The 22095-nt window shown below is 39.0% G+C and overlaps 1 protein-coding gene across 1 annotated transcript in view; it reads left to right on the forward strand.

The window, feature by feature from the left end:
* LOC133258040 (ATP-binding cassette sub-family C member 4-like) overlaps nt 1-22095 on the forward strand; it is a 158901-nt gene that overhangs the window by 114864 nt on the left and 21942 nt on the right. The window contains 4 exon segments of the mRNA XM_061434375.1: nt 517-672; nt 8829-8918; nt 21301-21473; nt 21914-22019. Coding sequence (XP_061290359.1) covers nt 517-672; nt 8829-8918; nt 21301-21473; nt 21914-22019 — 525 coding nt within the window.

The following is a 22095-nucleotide window of genomic DNA, read 5'->3' on the forward strand; positions in this document are numbered from 1 at the left end:
TCTTCCTTTATTTATGGATGTTAGTTACATACATACACACACACACATATATAACACATACACATACATGTCTCCCCCTCTAACATACCACATAATGGATACTATGTGATAATTATAGAAAACAAACAATTTTCTGCATATTAAGCATTTACTCAGGAAATCTGAGTAGAAGACATAAAAGTCACTATACTTTATATTGTGTATTCTAGAGATGATGGTGGTCTCATTCAGGGACATTTGTGAATTTCTGTCATTTTGGTTACCACAGTTTTGAGTGTTGCATCTGGTATCTAGTGGGTTCATAACTACTGTTACTCATCCTACAATATACAGGACAGGCCCCTGAGCCTCAACAATGAATTATCTGGTCCAAAATGTCAGCAGGGCCTTGCTTGAGAAACTTATAGACTATTCTTTACATATAATAGAACTATTAAAATTCATCTTCAACAATCAGGGTTCTCCTCGGTTTTGTGCATCCTGTTAATTCTTCATCCCCCCTGGGTCTCTTTACAGATTGGCATTGTGGGAAGAACAGGAGCTGGAAAAAGTTCCCTCATTGCTGCCCTTTTTCGATTGTCAGAACCTGAAGGTGGCATTTATATTGATGGAATCTTGACAACCAGTATTGGACTGCACGATTTAAGGAAGAAATTGTCAGTTGCACTTCAGGTACGCACAGCAGAGCACTCTCACATGTTCTTTTCATAAGGTGTCTAAAGTTTAAGTGCTTTTAATTTGATTGTTTTTTTCAAATTAAGTGAATGAGTTGATCCTTTTTTACCCAATAGAGCATATTTTTAGCAGGAGGTATTTTCAACAAACACTTTCATTGGATACCAGGTTTTGTTTTGTTTTGTTTTCATCTGTTAGTTTTGTGTATGTGTGATTTAATAACTTACTGAGATAGATTTCTGGACTCAGACTTCCTCAGTTTCCACAATGTTATCCACTGATAATCACATAATTCTGAGAACAGAAGGATAAATTGTTTAGCGCTGGAGAGGTTCCTATAGGGAAACATGAATTTTGTTAATAAGTGTCTTACAGATGTAATTTTGTTGTGGGAAACCAGGACATCTTTTAAAAAGTGATATCTCCTTGGAGAACTTTCTGTGAAATTGTGGGGCTTTGAGAATTATAGGATATATAGAAGCTTTGGGGAGACTGACAATTTAGCCATTAATGAATAATTTTCACCAGGGAGGCAGTACAGAATAATAAGGAAGAGCAGGGGACTCAGAATTCTGTCTCCGTGTATCTTGGTTTTCTCTGTCTTACAAGGCAGATAACAGGACCAACCCCTCAATCTGTTGTGAGGATAAAATAGGTCAATGAGTGTGAAGTGTTTCATGTAGACCCATATGTGCCTGCTGTGATGGTGGGGTGTTGAGTTGGCCATCTCTTCCTGGGCTCTGATTCTGTTCTCTTTTCTTCTTCTTTGTAAAGTAATATAACTTTCAGGGAGAGTTTTGGAGACTGGATTATATGGATGGGTAGACACTCCTGTCTTTCCTTGTGGTTCATTCACTCAACATAATTCTGTGATATTTACTGAGAGATTACTATCCTCCAGGTATATAGCCAAGCGCAACCTTGATCCTGTGTCCTCATCTATCATCCTGCCCTCTGCTTTTACAGACTTGCTTATTAAAAAAAAATTGAGTTTTTTATTTATATACTTAGTAATCATTTGCCCATCAAAGGAAGCTCAGAAAAATACCCTCTTGAGATGAGAAACAGAGAGGAGAGGAGAGAGAATGAGCCAGGCAAATGTGCTTCCTGGAATGTGGGTGTAATGTGTCCTGAAATACCTGTTTATCAGGAAGCATGTACAACATGGCACCCAAAGGACGGTGAATGTGGACTTGGGGACAGCTGTTGCTACCTGCCCGTGACCTCAAAAATACCTGGAATTACTCTAAATAATTTTAAAACCAAGATATTCTTTTCAGACTCTAGTGAAATGCCACCTCACACCCCTTAAGATGTCTGCTATCAAAGAAAAGAGAGAGAAAAATGAAAATGATAAGTATTGTCAAGGATGTAGAGAAATTAGAACCCATGTTTATTGCTGATAGGAATGTAAAATAGTCCAGCTACTATGGAAATCAACTTGGTGGTTGCTCCGAAAAGTTAATGATGGAATTATCATCAGTTCAGTTCAGTTCAGTCTCTCAGTTGTGTCCGACTATTTGCGATCCCATGAATCACAGCAGGCTAGGCCTCCCTGTCCATCACTGACTCCCACAGTTTACTCAAACTCTTGTCCATCGAGTTGGTGATGCCATCCAGCCATCTCATCCTCTGTCGTCCCCTCCTCCTCCTTCCCCCAATCCCTCCCAGCATCAGGGCCTTTTCCAATGAGTCAACTCTTCGCATAAGGTGGCCAAAGTATTGGAGTTTCAGCTTCAGCATCAGTCCTTCCAATGAATACCCAGGACTGATCTCCTTTAGAATGGACTGGTTGGATCTCCTTGCAGTCCAAGGGACTCTCTCAAGAGTCTTCTCCAACACCACAGTTCAAAAGTACCAATTTTTCAGTGCTCAGCTTTCTTCACAGTCCAACTCTCACATCCATACATGACCACTGGAAAAACCATAGTCTATTACCTAGCGATTCTCCTTTAGAGTATAAACCCAAAAGAATTGGAAGAAAGGTCTTGAAGAGATACTGGGACATGCATGTTATAGCAGAATTCTCAACAGCAAAAAGGTGGAGGCACCCAAGGGCCCATTGACAGATGAATCAACAATCAAAACGTGGTGTGCATACATACAGTAGAATATTACTCAGCCTTAATAAAGAAGAAAATTCTGACACATGCTACAGCACAGATGAACCTTGAAAAAATTAAGCTAAGTGAAATAAGTCATTAACAAAGGACAAATACTGTATGATTCTACTAATAGGAGTTACCTAGAGTAGTAAATTCATGGATACAGGATGTAGAATGGTGGGTGCCAGGAGTGGCCAGGAGAGGGGAGTTGTTGTTTAATGGGTACAGAGTTTCAGTTCTTCAAGATGAAAGGAGATCTACAGCTGGATGGTGGTGATGGCTGTACAACAATATGAATGTATTTAGCATCACTGGACTGTGCACTTAAAGTGGTTAATCCAGCAAATTTTATGTATATTTTTTCACAATTGAAAAAATTTTTTTCAAAGGTATCCCTTTCAGGAAAAATGGGAAGAACGTTTCAGCACATTCAGTCCCCATATTTAAAGATTTCCTCTGGCTATTAGATTTATGACTTATGGTTACAGTAGAAAATAAATGAGCTTAAATTCCCAAGTTTTATGTTTTGATAGTACTCATTGCTGAAATGTTCATGTGACATTAGTTAGTAGAAATAAAGGGCATGTCTGTAAAGTCCTTTCATATCCTTGAATGCAAAGCTTTAGAAACATGCCCTGTGTTATTTTTAATGCTTCTTAATAGGAAAAAGTTGCATGCTTGTATACATAAAATAACTCTGTAAATAAATAACATTAGTTGATTCTTGGCTCTGCCAATAATGTTTGGAAGCACATCTGAGCAAGGACTAAACATGCCTTGACCTCAGCATGTTTTGGTTCTGTTCTGTTGGTTTCCATCCTTCCTTGGAGCATGTTCTAGGTATACACTCCAGAGAGTGTGTTTACAGAATAGTTGCTAAGCTTTGTATCCACATAGATTCCACGTTATATGCCTTTGTCTCCAAGGTGCAGTGTTGGTTGATTAAAGAAAAAGAATCTGGAGAGAACTTGCAATGTGTAAAGATTCCCAGGAAGCCATTCAGGAGGCAGATGGGGCTAGAATGGTTAAGAGTGTAGACCCAGTGTCAGTGTGACCCACAGTTTATTCCTGCTCTGCCTCTTCGACTGTGGGGCCTTGATGATGTAACTTGGCTGCCAAGCGTCAACATCCTTGTCCTTAAACCCGGTCTGGAAATTATTGACCCACAGATTTGTGAAGATGTAACTTAGTGAGATAGTGTTTGTGCCCATGTCTCATTCTTAGGAGTGCTCAGTCATCAGGAACTGTTATTATTCTTAAGAATAAGGGCACTGGCCTTTTGGGCATTGTTTCTACTTAAGTACAAAGAGTAACACCTTCTGAAATGAGTTTTCTCTTTAATTTCTGTTTATGTGTTCATGGTCTTTGGTGATTTTCTTTATATTTATTGCTTAATAATAAAAACTAAATTGTTACATAAAAATTAATAGTAAGGCAAAGAAACAAAAACAAACAAAAAGACACAATAGGAATTTTGGGGAAAAGCATAACAGAGAAATGCATCTAACATTTTCCACCAAGAGCAAGAAATAAGACTAAAATTTTTTTGTATTTTGATTTCTGGCTTTCCTCCCACCAGCTTCTTTCCTGACTATCACCTTATACATGCTCTTACTTTCCAATCCCCCACCAAGACCTCCAGCCTTTTTCTCAGCCCTCCTCACACTCTGGACTATTTTCTTTCTCTCTTTGAGGACAGGGCCTATATCTCTCATTTCTGTTCCTCTAGTGCTTGTTACAGTCCCTGACAAGTTACAAGAATATTAATAATAATTCCTAATGATTATGGAATTGTTAATGCATTTTAGTTTCTTATCCCATCATTTCCTGCTTAATCCTCACAATTTGTTGTTATCTTTATCTGACAGATTTAAAAACTGAGTTACTGGGAGCTTATCCTATTTTTCAAGTAAGGGGCAGAACCAGGATTCAAATTTTATGCGTGACTATTTTTTTTAATTGAAGTATAGTTGATTCACAGTGTTTCAGTTATATAGCGAAGAGTTTCAGTTTTATCTCCAAAGACTCCCATTGCAGCAGAGTAAAATCCAAAGTACTAGTCATATAACAGAGACCTACGCTCTCCAGTCTCCACCTTGTCCACTTCTCAGTCATGTCCGACTCTTTGTGACCCCATGGACTGCAACACACCAGGATTCCCTGTCCATCACCAACTCTTGGAGCTTGCTCGAACTCATGTCTATCGAGTTGGTGATGCCATCCAACCATCCCCCTCTCCTCCTGTCTTCAATCTTTCCCAGAATCAGGGTCTTTTCCAGTGAGTCAGCTCTTCACATCAGATGGCCAAAGTTTTGAAGCTTCAGCTTCAGTATCAGTCCTTCCAGTGAATATTCAAGGTTGATTTCCTTTAGGATTGACTGGTTTGATTTCCTTTCAGTCCAAAGGCCTCTCAAGAATCTTCTCCAACACCACAATTAAAAGCATCAATTCTTCAGCTGTCTTGTACTCATCAGATATTTTTGCCATTTTCCTACCATCCCACTTGAAAGGACTCCCCAAACCATAGCAAGAGTGAATAAGCATAGAACAAAGCCAGAAGATACTACTCCTATTGCTCTGTCCCTCATTTGGAAATATCAGTTTAGAAATGGGTTTATGCACTTGTATGTCATGGGTTGATATGTGTCAGGAGAAGATACTCAAAATCTTATCCCTCCCCAACCAAGAGCCCTTTGTCTTTACAGTGTCTTGCTAGCTGCAGAGGTGGAGATCATCTGTTAGTTTGGTTGCCTGAATTTACTTGTCTAAGTGCAAAAACTTACATTCCTCTCCCCCCCAAATGAGTAGGAAGCATTGATGCTTGTGTCCCAACACCCCAATTTAGGGAATTTAGGAAGCTGAGAGCAGACTCTGCAGAAGAGGAGCCCAGTGCTGTTTCTTTGAGTTGCCTCTCTTAGGTGAGCCAGGCCCACACCATCTTCCTTGGATCCCTGGTCCCTGTGATCCTGGAAGTAGCAGGGAGCTTCCATGGTGTTCTCTCTTCCTCCCAGGCTCATCCCTGTCACTGCTTACCCTGCATGAACAGGTCAGAACTGGGGAAGATGTGATGATAACAAGGACCTGGGTAGGAGCAGAGACAGGGGAGTGGGGACATAGACCATCAGTCCTGGGGGGAACTTTCAAAGATGAATACTGTGTTATTAAGAAGGTACTCCTCAACTTCTGTTCAAAATTTTAGGAATAATCTAAAACGAAAGTTCTTCTTAACAAATTTCCAGAAACACAACAGGTAGCTGAAGTATGTGTGTTCTTTATGCTTAGGATCTGAAGTAGTTAAATATGTCCCCCAGAAAGACCACCGGTTGAGATTATATGCAGGGAGTAGCCTGCTTACTTGAAAGAACCTAGAAAATGGAGGGAAGATGGAGAAGGGAAGGAAGAAGAATATTGGGGACCAGCCTCCCCTCGCCTGGCTATGTCGCTTGTGTAAACCCCATGGAGACATGCAGAAGATACCTGCATGTGGGAATCTTAAGGTTGATAATTACAAGAAGTAACAAGTTTTTATAAAAATCTGAAGTAGAATTATGGTTATTCCCATGAAAAGGAACATGTTTATTTCAAGGTCCAGGTTCTCTTTTATACTTTGACAAAAGCATTAGGTCAGAGGTTTGACATTTTCAGTTCCCCCTCACCCAGATTAATTGTCTCATTGTTGCCCTTCAAACAGAGTTCCTGCCTCAGTGATTCTCTCAGAATGGTGTTTATTTGTGATTGCATTGTAACTCATGCTTGTGTCTGGGTTGCATACCACATTCCTCAGTTTATTTCTTATCTTTCTAAATCCTGCTTGCCCCTAATTTCCTAAGCTCACTATCTCCTATAATGGCTTCTAGCTATTAATATCTCTAAAATTCCTAATCCCTAAAAGCTATAGTAAAATATGCTAACACTACAACATTTCTAAACTTTTAGCTTCTAACTATTCTTAACTATTCCTAAACCCTAAACTCAGCAAACTTCCTTTACCATAAACATTTCCCTCACAAACAGGTCTCAGATAACAATCCTTCCCATGGCCTCAAGCTGCGGCCTACATGCTCATCCTGGAATGCTCTTTGTAAAGGTCCTTGAACAAATGTCAGTGGTTAACTTTATGGATTATTCTCTGGGCACAACTGCAGAAGGCTTTGTGCCTTCTCACGCTCCTCTCAAGAACAATAACCACCTTAACATTCTTTCCAGCCAAGTCAACCGAAGAAAGGAAAAAACAAGTCAGAATCACAGGACCTAACTCCTTCATCCAAGGCCATACCTGCATGGTGAGGATGAGAGGGGGTTGGGGCCGTGCCTCCATTTTGTTAGCAATGCCTAATGCGGCTCCCAACAAGTACTCATTCTGAAATATTGTATGACTAGTGATATTCAGTGCTTTGGAGGCATATTGGCTACTTAATCAACTTTGTGCGAATAAATCTCCCTTTATAATGTCTTTTTAATTGTGGATTTGCTCAGATATATCTCTTTTTTGGTGGCACATCCTGAGTTTTCTGTATTCTTTCCTCTCTCACCAGACTTAAAACTGAGACGATATTGAAGGAAGGTTTGGAAGGCTTCCTGAGTATCATTCTTCCTCATGATTAGGGAAAAGAAATGTCTGTCTTCTTCATCTTTCCTCTCAGGCTTTTGTGAAGTGATGAGGAAAGTCCAGCCCCAAGTCTGCGCAGGATTTGAACATGGTGATTCTGAGCAGTTCTGGGCATTTGTGGAAGAGTCAGGTCTCCTCTTGTTCCCACACATGTGCCTCCCCTTGTCCTGCCCCCTTCACTGAAAGGAGCCAATTGGGCTCTTCTCTTCTGCCCATATTCTTATGACCTGGCTTACTGAGCCTTCCAGAAGAAAATGTAAATGGCCTACATGAGCTTATGTACAGGATTCTCTCTTGAGGCCAAGAAGAAACATATATTCCCAGATTAATTTACTTGTGGCTCCTCCTGAAGCAGAGGAATAGGAAGACCTATTTAAATTAAAGTATCATGACACAGCAGAAAAGGCAATGGCACCCCACTCCAGTACTCTTGCCTGGAAAATCCCATGGATGGAGGAGCCTGGTAGGCTGCAGTCCATGGGGTCGCGAAGAGTCCAACACGATTGAGTGACTTCACTTTCATTGTTCACTTTCATGCATTGGAGAAGGAAATGGCAACCCACTCCAGTGTTCTTGCCTGGAGAATCCCAGGGACGGGGGAGCATGGTGGGCTGCCCTCTATGGGGTCGCACAGAGTCGGACACAACTGAAGTGACTTAGCATAGCATAGCATAGCATCATGACAGAGGTCACAGTGGGTTTCAGGTCCTCCTGGCCTTGCAGTTAATAATGAAGTTCTGTGAGGCAGGCCATCCTAACACACATGTGAGAGAATGTGGGGGCCAGCTGATGCCAAAATCAGAGGTGATCTCTCCATGGACAGAGATGCTGCAGACCCCAGGAGCTGATGTTCCCCTTGCACATGTGGATTTCATGTGCTGTTCATTTCACACATGTGGAGAGATTCCAGATCCTAGAAGACAGTCTGACCAACGGAGAAAATAGCCTAGTTTAGTCTTTGGTGCTAATGTGTAAATATTTAATGGTTTGCTTTGAGGCACAAACCTGTACTAATCATGCTGTTGGTATTTCCCAGTAACACCAGAATTGACAGTTAATTTATGTAGATCTTGATGTTAAGTTTCTCATGTAATTATTTCCTCAGTTTGTGTGAGTCTTTAAACAGATATTTATTATCAGAGTGGTATTTTTTTTTTAATCAAATATTCCTTTGTCTTCAGTTTTTTCCTTTAGATGAAAAAAACTTCTTCAACACTTTCTTCTGTTAGTGTTCAGTAGTTCAGAAGATATTTTGTAGCACACTTTGTACAATGGAAAATTATTTTAGAGATGCTTTTTTGTAATCATACATTTGCAACTATGTTATTAATAATTAATGAATTTAGATGTTTCTGCATTTTAATTTTGACATTCTGTACACATTAGAATAAAATGAAAACAGGTTAAGGTAATAACATTCACTGTTTTGGGGTATTTAGGAACCTGTTTTATTCACTGGAACAATGAGGGAAAATCTGGATCCCTTTAATGAGCATACGGATAATGAACTGTGGAATGCCTTAGAAGAGGTAATTTATTAATAGTAACTGTAATTAACTTGTTAGCATCTGTATATGTGTGTTTACATTTAGAGCTTTGCAGATAATTAAGGGGAGCGTGTCAGTTTCAGTGACTTGGTAATAGGAAAACACTGATGACATGGGTGTGCTTAAAAATGTGTGTATTGATGATGATGAAAATCAACAATATAATGCAACATGTTTTCATTTTAGCTGTTTTCCTAGAACCCTGAACAAATTAAATACATTATCTTTTCCTTAGCAGAGTACTCAATTAGATGTTAAAACTGTGGGATCAAATTCTACTAGTGACCTAGTGAATTAATTACTCCATTACACTCCAATATTCATTTTATTCCTCTGGTCTTAGGAAACATCTCCTAAGTGGAGACAATAGTAGTTTTTTCTTATTAAAACTAAAAGATATAAATAAGATCATACTAATAAAATGTAGAAGTTTCATAGGAAAGTGTTTATAAAGGCAAATTATATAGTCAGAATTAATGATGATTATTTATTGGCAATTATGTCATTTTAATGCTGTAGCATGAATGCAGATAACAGAACCCTGGAACATCTGCTCAGTTTTTACATGGGAGGTTCATTTCTAGAGAATTTTCTGTTATTTGTGTCATGTTTTCCCTTGCTCCACTTCTTTGAATTTCCTCACCCTTGCATGAAAAAAATTTTGACTATTAAGTTGCTGTCAGTTTGTATTTTAATACAGACTATTTTGTGATTTTGCATTCCTTTTACAAATCAGTTCTACTGATGGCAGAAACCCTAGACTTCTTTTTTGTAATTTATTTATTTTAATTGGAGGCTAATTACTTTACAATATTGCAGTGGTTTTTCCATACGTAGTCTTTTGCTTTTAAAAAGTAAGAATGAGCATTCCTATACACTAATGATGAAAGATCAGAAAGAGGAATTAAGAAAACAATCTCATTTATCATTGCAACAAAAATAATAAAATACCTAGGAATAAACCTACCCAAGGAGACAAAAGACCTGTGCTCATAAAACTACAAGATACTAACAAAAGAAATCAAAGATGACACAAAACAGATGGAGAGATATACCATGTTCTTGGATTGGAAGAAACAATATTGTGAAAATTACTATATATCCAAAGAATCCACAGATTCAGTACAATCCCTGTCAAACAACCAGTGGCATTTATCATAGAATTAGAGCCAAAAAATTTACAGTTTTAATGGAAACACAAAAGAATCCAAGTAGCCAAAGCAGTCTTAAGAAATAAAAACAAAGCTGGAGAAATTAGATTCCCTGACTTCAGAATATATTATTGAGTTGGCTGAAAAGTTTGTTACATAAGATTTTATGGAAAAACTTAAATGAACTTTTTCACTAGTTTAATACAGAGCTAGAGTAATCAAGATGGTATGGCACTGGCACAAAAACAGAAATATAGATCAATGTAATAGGATGGAAAGCTCAGAGATGAACTCACATACCTGTGGTCACCTAACCTATGACAAAGGAAGCACGAATATACAATGGAGAAAAGGCAGTCTCTTCAGTAAGTGGTGCTGGGAAAACTGGACAGCTATGTGTAAAAGAATAAAATTAGAACACTCCCTGATACCATATACAAACCTAAACTTTGAAAATCTAAATGGAAGACCAGATACTATAACACTCTTAGAGCACAACACAGGGAAAATACTCTACCTAAACAACTACGAAGTGTTTGATTGATCTTTTCATTTCAGAGAAGTGTGGCATATATATTTTTTAATCTTTGTTGTTGTGGTTGTTACACAAATCTGAGAGATTGATTGTTCATGTTGGTTTGAATTGGTGTGTTTATCATTTAGTGTCACCCTTCCAGGGAAGCTCTGAAATCTGTAATATGCAGATGAGCCTTGACTGTAAGCAGGCAGATTTGGAGGTATGACCATTTCCAGCCAGTAATTCTGGTTTCTGAAGGATGTCACCACTGAGTCTTTATATACCCACCCTGCTTTTCAGCAGCATGTGGATTTTGTTTTCTTAAATTGGGTCAATTGCTTCACCTTCTCTTGCCTGAAAAACAGTGTACCTCTGATTTCCTTTAAGTTTGTGAGTCTTTTATGCTGGAGTCCAGCTCCAGCAACCAGGGATTCAACCTGAAGGGGTGAGCGGTGTCAGCGAGAAATGATGCAGCCTCTCAATTTTCTTGGACTGCGTATTTATTTCAAACTTATGATTCTCTTTTGTACTTTTACAAAAGCATTAGTTTGGAGGTTTGACATTTTCTATTTCCCCTCACCCAGATTTGTTATCTCCATAAATCACTGTTGCCCTTCAAACACAGTTCCTGCTTCAGTGATTCTCTCAGAATCAACTTTACTTCTATTATCTACTTCCTTTTATATGTCCTATAGTTAACTTGTGATTACATTGTAACTCATGCTACATTCCTCAGTTTATTTCTTATCTTTCTAAATCCTGTTTGCCCCTAACATCCTGAGCTCACTATCTCTTAAAAAGACTTCTATTAGTATCTCTAAAATTCTTAACCTCTATAAGCTATAATAAAATATGCTAACATTACATTTCTTAAATCTTTAACTTCTATTTTAATTATTCCTAAGCCATAAATTCAGTAAACTCCTTTGCCATAAACATTTTCCTCACAAATAGGCTTCAGATAGCAATCGATCCCATGGCCTCAAGCTGTAGCCTATGTGCTCATCCTGGAATACTCTTTTGTAAAAGTCCTTGAACAAATGTCAGTGATTAACTTTATGAATTATTCTCTGAGCACAGCTGCAGAAGGCTTTGTGCCTTCTCATGCTCCTCTCAAGAACAATAAGAAGCTTAATATTCCTTTTCAGTCAACTCAGCCAAGTAGAGGAAAAAACAAGTCAGAATCACAAGGCCTAACTCCTTCATCCCAGGTCTGTGCGTATGGGACAAGGAGAGGGGGTTGGGGCCATGCCTCCATTTTGTCAGTAATGCCTAACACAGCTCCCGACACTTTTGCAGTAAATTCTACAAGAGAAGAGGTGTGTAGAGCATTTAACCATTACATGCAAAGAACGATAGGATGATCCATTATTCTTGAATTCATAGGACAAATTTAATGGTGAAATTGGGACACATCTTAAAAAAGTAACTGGAAGTACTGGTAAATTATTTTTTTTAATTTGTTTCCCAGATTGAGACGTTTTTTCACAGATTCACAGGTAGCATTACTCTAGAATTTTAGAACACATTGTTCCATGGACAGAGAGGCAATCTAAATTGTAAAAATGCTTAAGTACTAGATAATACTAAGATCTACTTCTATTTAAACTACATTTGGAACTCTCTATAAAAAAAAGAAATGTGAGTTTATTTCACTAAGTGAAGTGTGTGGTTTCCATGTATTGCTTCTGGAATTAACCCTGTTAATTTTGATGATATCACTTAAAGAAATCATCCCATTATTATTCTTCTCTAGGAATTGATTCCTTATGACTATTTTAAAAGAAACCTTACCAAATCATTCATTGAAAAACATACAAATGTGATAAAGAAATAATTCCTAGAGGATCTGGATAAAGGGGTGATTTATCATTCTAAGTTATTGTTGTTCAGTTGCTAAGTCACCTCTGACTCTTTGTGACCTCATGGATTGCAGCATGCCAGGCTTTCCTGTCCCTCACCATCTCCTGGAACTTGCCCAAGTTCATGTCCATTGAGTCGATGATGCCATCCAGGCATTTGATCATGATCCCTCTTCTCCTTCTGCCTTCAATGTTTCCCAGCATCAGAGTCTTTTCCAAAGAGTCAACTGTTTGCATCAGGTGGCCAAAATATTGGAACTGCAGCTTCAGCATCAGTCTTTCCAGAGAATATTCAGGGTTGATTTCCTTTAAGACTGACTAGTTTGATCTCCTTGTTTTCCAAGGGACTATGAATAGTGTTCTACAGTACCACAGTTCAAAAGCATCGATTCTTCAGCTCAGTTCAGTTTAGTCATTCAGTTGTGTCTGACTCTTTGCAACCCCATGAATTGCAGCACTGAATTTCAGCACGCCAGGCCTCCCTGTCCATCACCAACTCCCGGAGTTCACACAAACTCATGTCCATAGAGTCAGTGATGCCGTCCAGCCATCTCATCCTCTGTTGTCCCTTTCTCCTCCTGCCCCCAATCCCTCCCAGCATCAGAGTCTTTTTCAATGAGTCTGTTCACATGAGGTGGCCAAAGTACTGGAGTTTCAGCTTTAGCTTCATACCTTCCAAAGAACACCCAGGACTGATATTCTTTAGAATGGACTGGTTGGATCTCCTTGCAGACCAAGGGACCCCCAAGAGTCTTCTCCAACACGACAGTTCAAAACCGTCAATTCTTCAGTGCTCAGCCTTCTTCACAGTCCAACTCTCACACCGATATATGACCACAGGAAAAACCATAGCCTTGACTAGATGAACCATTGTTGGCAAAGTAATGTTTCTGCTTTTGAATATGCTATCTAGGTTGGTCATAACTTTCCTTCCAAGGAGTAAGCGTCTTTTAATTTCATGGCTGCAGTCACCATCTTCAGTGATTTTGGAGCCCAAAAAAATAAAGTCTGACACTGTTTCCACTGTTTCCCCGTCTATTTCCCATGAAGTGATAGGACCAGATGCCATGATATTCGTTTTCTGAATGTTGAGCTTTAAGCCAACTTTTTCACTCTCCTCTTTCACTTTCATCAAGAGGCTTTTTAGTTCCTCTTCACTTTCTTCCATAAGGGTGGTGTCATCTGCATGTCCGAGGTTATTGATATTTCTCACAGCAATCTTGATTTCAGCTTGTGCTTCTTCCAGCCCAGCGTTTCACATGATATACTCTGTATATAAGTTAAGTAAGCAGGCTGACAATATACATTCTTGACATACTCCTTTCCCTGTATGGAATCAGTCTATTGTTCCATGTCCAGTTCTAACTCTTGCTTCCTGACCTCTATATATGTTTCTCAAGAGGTAGGTCAGGTGGTCTGGTATTCCCATCTCTTTCAGAATTTTCCACAGTTTATTAATGTGATCCACACAGTCAAAGGCTTTGGCATAGTCAATAAACAGAAGTAGATGTTTTTGTGGAACTCTCTTGCTTTTTCCATGATCCAGCGGATGTTCGGAATTTGATCTCTGGTTCCTCTGCCCCTTCTAAAACCAGCTTGAACATCTGGAAGTTCATGGTTCATGTACTGCTGAAGCCTGGCTTGAACACTTTTGAGCATTACTTTACTAGCGTGTGAGATGAGTGCAATTGTGCAGAAGTTTGAGCATTCTTTGGCATTGCCTTTCTTTGGGAGTGGAGTGAAAACTGACCTTTTCCAGTCCTGTGGCCACTGCTGAGTTTTCCAAATTTGCTGGCATATTGAGTGCAGCACTTTCACAGCATCATCTTTCAGTATTTGAAATAGCTCAACTGGAAATCCATCACCTCCACTAGCTTTGTTCGTAGTGATGCTTTCTAAGGCCCACTTGACTTCACATTCCAGGATGTCTGGCTCTAGGTGAGTGATCACACCATCGTGATTATCTTGGTCATGAAGATCTTTTTTGTTCAGTCCTTCTGTATATTTTTGCCACCTCTTCTTAATATCTTCTGCTTCTGTAGGTCCATACCATTTCTGTCCTTTATCAAGCCCAATCTTTGCATGAAATGTTCCCTTGGTATCTCTAATTTTCTTGAAGAGATCTCTAGTCTTTCCCATTCTGTTGTTTTCCTCTATTTCTTTGCATTGATCACTTAGGAAGGCTTTCTTATCTGTCCTTGCTATTCTTTGAAACTCTGCATTCAGATGCTTATATCTTTCCTTTACTCCTTTGTTTTTCACTTCTCTTCCTTTCACAGCTGTTTGTAAGGCCTCTCCAGACAGCCATTTTGCTTTTTTTCATTTCTTTTCCATGGGGATGGTCTTGATTCCTGTCTCCTGTTCAGTGTCACAAACCTCCGTCCATACTTCATCAGGCACTCTATCAGATCTAGTCCCTTAAATCTATTTCTCACTTCCACTGTATACTCATATATGAATTTGATTTAGGTCATACTTGAATGGTCTAGTGGTTTTCCCTACTTTCTTCAATTTAAGTCGGAATTTGCCATTAAGGAGTTCATGATCTGAGCCACAGTCAGCTCCTGACCTTTTTTTTTTTTTTTTTTCTGACTGTATAGAACTTCTCCCTCTTTGACTGCAAAGAATATAATCAATCTGATTTCAGTGTTGACCATCTGTTGATATCCATGTGTAGAGTCTTCTCTTGTGTTGTTGGAAGAAGGTGTTTGCTATGACCAGTGTGTTCTCTTGGCAAAACTCTATTAGCCTTTTCCCTGCTTCATTCTATATTCCAAGGCCAAATTTGCCTGTTACCCCAGGTGTTTCTTGACTTCCTAATTTTGCATTCCAGTCCCCTATAATTAAAAGGACATCTTTTGGGGGTGTTAGTTCTAAAAGGTCTTGTAGGTCTTCATAGAACTGTTTAACTTCAGCTTCTTCAGCGTTACTGGTTGGGGCATAGACTTGGATTACTGTGATATTGAATGGTTTGCCTTGGAAATGAACAGAGATCATTCTGTTGTTTTTGAGATTGCATCCAAGTACTATAGATTGCACCCAAGGACTATACAGTCCATGGAATTCTCCAGGCCTGAATACTGGAGTGGATAGCCATCCCCTTCTCCAGGGGATCTCCCCAACCCAGAGATGGAACAGTCCATAGTCTAATCGATTCTTCAGTGCTCTGTTGTCCAGCTCTTGCATCTGTAGATGACTATTGGAAAGACCATAGGTTTGATTATCCAGACCTTTGTCAGCAAAGTGATATCTTTGCTTTTTAACACACTGTCTAGTTTTGTCATAGCTTTCCTGCCAAGAAGAAATCATCTTCTAATTTCAAGGCTACAGTTACCATTTGCACTGAATTTAGAGTCCAAGAAAAGGAAATCTGTCACTGCTTCTATCTTTTCCCCTTCTGTTTGCCATGAAATAATGGGACTGAATGCCATGATCTTAGTTTTATTAATGTTGAGTTTTAAGCCACTTTTTTCACTCTCCTCCTTCACCCTCATCAGAGGTATCACTCAATCAATGAAGTCAGTTTTTAAGTGAACCAAAACCCCTAGTTATTAATTTGTAAATGATGCCTAACTGGATATGTGAACCCAAACTCACAGAGTTAACCTGAGAATGAGTAGGCGAGAACCACTATATTTTCCCCTTTATGAACTTCAGTTAAAAGGAAAATATGGCTTAAAATTTTTTTAATGTCCTCTAGTTCTCTTTCTTCCTTTTTCCTTGGCAGAGATGGACAATCAGAAGGAAGACAGTCCTATGGATGCTGCCTGTCTCATTTTGTTTATTTTTCTAAATATGCTGAAAATACATTTTTCCTGTACTGAAAACTTGCCAAATTGCTGAAAACTGATAAAAGTTCATCAGAAATTAGTGCTATTGGGGTGCTAAAAAGCAAAGGCAGCTCCAAAAATATAACATGAGTAGTGCCTGAAGATGAAGCACTGTATCATTCAGAGGTTAAAAGGTCATAGTAGATAAATCTCTGGAAGTGAATCATTGATGTGTTGCTTCCATTAAAAAGCAAAAATGAAACACCTTAGATACTGGGATTTGGAATTAAGAGTAGAGTATGGGGGCTTCCACAGTTGCTGAGTGATGAAGAGTCTGCGTGCAATGGAGGAGAAGTGGGATTGATCCCTGAGTTGGGCGAATTACCTAGAAGAGCAAATGGTAACCTGCTCCAATATTATTGCCTGGGAAATCCCATGGACAGAGGAACCTGGTGGGCTATAGTCCATAAGTTTCACAACTTAGCAACTAAACAATAACAAAAATGTCCTGTCAAAACTGGGAAGAAATAGTACAGGTAAATGTCTGACATTGATAGTGTCTCTGTTAGGACACAAGTGTGTCACATCACACAGGAAACCGAGATACAGAAATCTGGGCGTCAGCAGCCGATACATCAGGAACCATGTGGTTCAGTCCTTGAGGTGGCAATAGGTCACATGTCCATTTCCCCGGACCTTGTGTTAGGTGAACTTCCTTTACTGCTGGCCCTGCTCTGGTAAAAGCTCTTCCCCATCTGTTGATTGCATTTCAGTGTCTCCTTCTGAGCCACACCAGATTTTCTTCTTGAAAAGTAAGAAAGTTCCACAAAATGTGGAAACCACCTGACCTCTGTGTTCCCCTCCTGTGAGGGGTGACAGCACCTACTACACAGAGTGCACACAGCGATGATGGAGACAGGATGCCTTAAAGTCCAGTTTATTATTCTTCAGTTTTGCTATATTCTATTATTTTCCCAAGCTCAAAAACAATCTGAAGTATTCTATATTGAGATGTATAGTTTTGAATAGTAGTTATTTGTTCTATTTTCCTTAAATTATAACTTTTTCAGTGCTTTCCTTTATTTAAAGTGTGATATGATATCTTGGAGCCAGTTAATTGTTATAAGAATATATCCTTTTTACAATTACACTTACTAAGGAAACAGTGTTAGAATACTGGAGTGGATTGTGATTTCCTTAGCCAGGGGATCTCACCCAGAATCGAGCCCAAGTCTCCTGTTTGGCAGGTGGATTCTTTACCACTGAGCCACCAGGGAAGCCCACCTTCATCCAGCCAACAAATATCTACTGAGAGCTTGTTAGGCAATGTTGCAGGTTCTGGGGCTGTCACAGTCATCAAGAGACAAAATGTCTGTCCTTCTGGAGCTGAAATTCTCCTGGAGAAGTTGAAAATCAAGCCAATCATATGTAACAAAATGTACATATGTAACAAAATCTCAGTGCTGATACATGCAAAGTAGAAAAGTGAAGCAGAACTTGAGGAAGGGTGAGCTGATAGCATTATTAATAATGGGCAATATATATTGATCTGTTACAAATTCTGCATGTACTGACTGACTTAATATTCTTAACACTGTTAGGAGGTACACACCTTCATAATTATGATATTATAGTCTTACTTAGAGTTTAGGAAGATAAGATAGAGTAGGTTCAGGAACTTACCCAGTTGGCACAGCCAGGTAAGACTTATCCCCAGGCTGCCTGGCTTCAAGTCTCCAATTTATTTTTGTTTGGCTGGAAAAATAATATTCAACAAAAGTCTAAAATGTGGTATTTTGGTGCAATCACAAAAATTACAGAGTGTTCTCAGTTCATTTCCAAGGGAAACCATTCAGTATCGCAGTAATCCAAGTCTATGCCCCAACCACTAATGCTAAAAAAGCTGAAGTTGAACAGCTCAATGAAGAGCTAGAAGACTTTCTAGAACTAAAACCAAAAAAGATGTCTTCTTAATCATAGGGAACTGAAATGTGAAAGTAGGAAGTCAAGAGATACCTGGAGTAACAGGCAAGTTTGGCCTTGTAGTACAAAATGAAGCAGGACAAAGGCTAACAGAGTTTTGTCAAGAGAACGTTCTGGTCATAGCAAATACCCTCTTCCAACAACACAAGAGACAACTCTACACATGGACGTCACCAGATGGTCAATACTGAAATCAGATTGATTATATTCATTGCAGCCAAAGACGGAAAAGCTCTATACAGTCAGCAAAAACAAGATGGCAGCTGACTATGGCTCAGATCATGAACTCCTTGTTACAAAACTCAGGCATAAATTGAAGAAAGTAGGGGAAACCACAAGGCAATTCCGACATGACCTAAAATAAATCCCTTACAAATTATACAGTGGAAGTGACAAGTAGATTCAAGGGATTAGTTCTGAAGTGCCTGAAGATCTATGGACAGAGGTTTGTAACACTCTACAGGAGGTGGTGAACAAAACCATCCCCAAGAAAAAGAAATGCAACAAGGCAAAATGGTTGTCTGAGAAGGCCTTACAAATAGCTGAGAAAAGAAGAGAAGCTAAAGGCAAAGGAGAAAAGGAAAGATATATCCATCTCAATATTGACTTCCAAAGAATAGCACAGAGAGATAAGACAGCCTTTCTAAGTGATCAATGCAAAGAAATAGAGGAAAACAATAGAAAAGGAAAGACCAGAGATTCCTTCAATAAAATTAGCAATACCAAGAGAACATTTCCTGCAAGGATGGGCACAATAAAGGACAGAAACAGTATGGACCTAACAGAAGCAAAAGAGATTAAGAAGTGGTGGCAAGAATACAGGGAAGAACTATTTCTAAAAAAGGTCTTAATGACCCAAATAGCTACAATGATGTGATCACTCACTTAAAGACAGACATCCTGGAACACAAAGTCAAGTGGGCTTTAGAAAGCATCATAATGAAGAAAGCTAGTGGTGACAGAATTCTAGCTGATCTATTTCAAATCCTAAAAGATGATGCTGTGAAAGTGTTGCACTCAATATGCCAGCAAATTTGGAAGACTCAGCAGTGTCCACAGGACTGGAAAAATGTCAGTCTTCATTTCCATCCTAAAGAAGGCCAGTACTAAAGAATGTTTAAATTACCACACAATTGCACTCATTTCACATGCTAGCAAAGCAATACTCAAAATCCTTCACGCTAGGCTTCAATAGTACATGAAGCAAGAACTTCCAAATGTACAAACTGTATTTAGAAAAGCCAGAGGAACCAGAGATCAAATTGCCAACATCCATTGTGTCATCAAAAAAGCAACAGAATTCCATAAAAAAAAATCTACTTCATAGACTATACTAAAGCCTTTCACTGTGTGGATCACAACAAATTGTGGAAAATTCTTTAAGAGATAGGAATACCAGACCACCTTACCTGCATCCTGTGAAACCTATATGCTGGCCAAGATGCAACAGTTAGAACCGGACATGGAACAGCTGTTCCAAAGCAACAATTTGGACTGGTTCCAAATTGGGAAAGGAGTACGTCAAGGCTATATGTTGTCACCTTGCTTATGTGACTTATATGCAGAGTACATCATGCAAAATGCCAGGCTGGATGAAGCACAAGCTGGCATCAAGATTTCTGGGAGAAATATCAATAACCTCAGATATGCATCTGATACCACCCTAATCACAGAAAGTGAAGAGGACTAAAGAGCCTCTTGATAAAAGTGAAAGAAGAGTGTGAAAAACCTGGCTTAAAACTCAACATTCAAGAAACTAAGATCATGCCATCCTGTCTCATCACTACATTGCAGTAGATGGGGAAACAGTGGAAACAACGACAGACTTTATTTCCAAAATCACTGCAGATGGTGACTGCAGCCATGAAATTAAAAGATGCTTGCTCCTGGGAAGAGGAGTTGCAAGAAACCTAGACAGAATATTAAAAAGTAGAGACATCACTTTACCGACAAAGTCCATATAGTCAAATCTATGGTTTTCCCAGTAGTCATGTACCAATGTGAGGGTTGGACCATAAAGAAGGCTGAGTATTGAAGAACTGATGCTTTTGAACTGTGGTTCTGGAGAAAATTGTTGAGTCCCTTGGACAGCAAGGAGATGAAACCAGTCAATCCTAAAGGAAATCAACCCTGAATTTTCCTTGGATGGACTGATGATGAAGCTGAAGCTCCAATACTTTGGCCACCTGATGTGAAGAGCCAACTCATTGAAAAAGACCCTGATGCTGGGAAAGATGGAAGGCAGGTGGATAAGGGTACAAAAAGAAGACAAGGTGGGTGGATGGCATCACCAACTTAATGGACCTGAGTTTGAGCAAACTCCAGGCAATAGTGAAGGACTGGGAACACTGGTGTGCTGCTGTCCATGGGGTTGCAAAGTGTTGGGCATGACTCAGCGACTGGATGACAATAACCTCTATCCATATGCTTTGGGAAATAAGATGTTGTGTTTTCTTTTTCATGTGTTTTCATTCACAAACAATGCATTTAAGACACTGAAGAAAATGCACTTGACTGGTCCACTATTTGTAGGATTAAACTTGGGAAAGAACCATCATCAGAATGGGCTCCAGGATTACTAATGTATAAGTGGCAGTTTGCTATTGCTGGAACTTGCATATATTAAACTTTAGAAAATAGTAAAGGGCCAATAAGCTTATATCTTCAGAGAACCAGATTTTCTGTAAAATTTTTGAAAACTTTTCTCTAGTGTACGAATTCTTATGCAAAATGTACTTTAGGAAGCTTGACTCAACCATAAAGATCCTTTTAACTTTTCTGTTTCAATCATATTGGGAGAAATAGCTTCACTTTTTGAGAAACTTCCTTAACTAACCCCTGGGGGGGGTGGTTTGGTGGATGTCCTGTGGTGGGAAAGGGGGACACTGAGATCTTTTTGTCCTGAGTTGACTCCACAATCTTTCTCAGTGAACACTCATTGGAAGGAGCTCTCCCCATCACCTGGCTGTACATGTAAGATACGTAAGAAGTCCTGAGGATGTCAAAGCTCTAATGTCTAAAAGGCATGTCTACTTCAGTAGCAGTTTGCTTAGAAAAATGTCATTCTTTCTGTATCCACAGGTACAACTCAAAGAATCCATCGAAGGTCTTCCTGCTAAAATGAATACTGAATTAGCAGAATCTGGATTGAACTTGAGTGCTGGTCAGAAACAACTGGTGTGCCTTGCCAGGGCTCTTCTCAGGAAGAATCAGATATTGATTCTTGACAAAGCCACATCATACGTGGATCCAAGGTGTGGAGCTGAGCCCCAGGAAATCTTAAACTGACTTGTAAATGTGGTAAATGGAAAACATTTAGTGAATCTTAGAAATGTTTCTAAGTGCTCTTTTGGCCTCATGGATATCTGTTGATAATATTAATTCCAGAAAATAAACATAAAAACCAAGACATGTTATATGGTGTTAATATTGTTATGAAGCACCCTAAGAAAGCTGAATTCCTAAATCCAGCTCCTGATAGTTTCAAGCAATTTTGAGGGAAGACTAATTTTCCATCATTTTATGAAAAATAGTAAATTTCTAAGTAGACTTTTTATACTTAGTTTTTTAGGAACAAGACTATATGTTAAAGTATTGATTTTTAAAAACATTGTAAAAATATCATAGAATATTTTTAAGTCTTAAGTCTGCTTTTCCTGTCTTTACTGAATTAAATCAACTTCTTTGTTTCTAGAACTGATGAGTTCATACAAAAAAGAATTCGTGAGAGATTTGCCCAGTGCACTGTGCTGACCATTGCACACAGGTTGAGTACTGTTATTGACTGTGAACGGATAATGGTAAGACCCTCTCCATTTTAGCTGTTTCCATTTATGTTCAATTTTCAATATATCCTTCCATGTAAAATTTGATAGG

This window comes from Bos javanicus, chromosome 12, assembly GCF_032452875.1.
Source record: "Bos javanicus breed banteng chromosome 12, ARS-OSU_banteng_1.0, whole genome shotgun sequence".
NCBI classification, from domain to species: domain Eukaryota; kingdom Metazoa; phylum Chordata; class Mammalia; order Artiodactyla; family Bovidae; genus Bos; species Bos javanicus.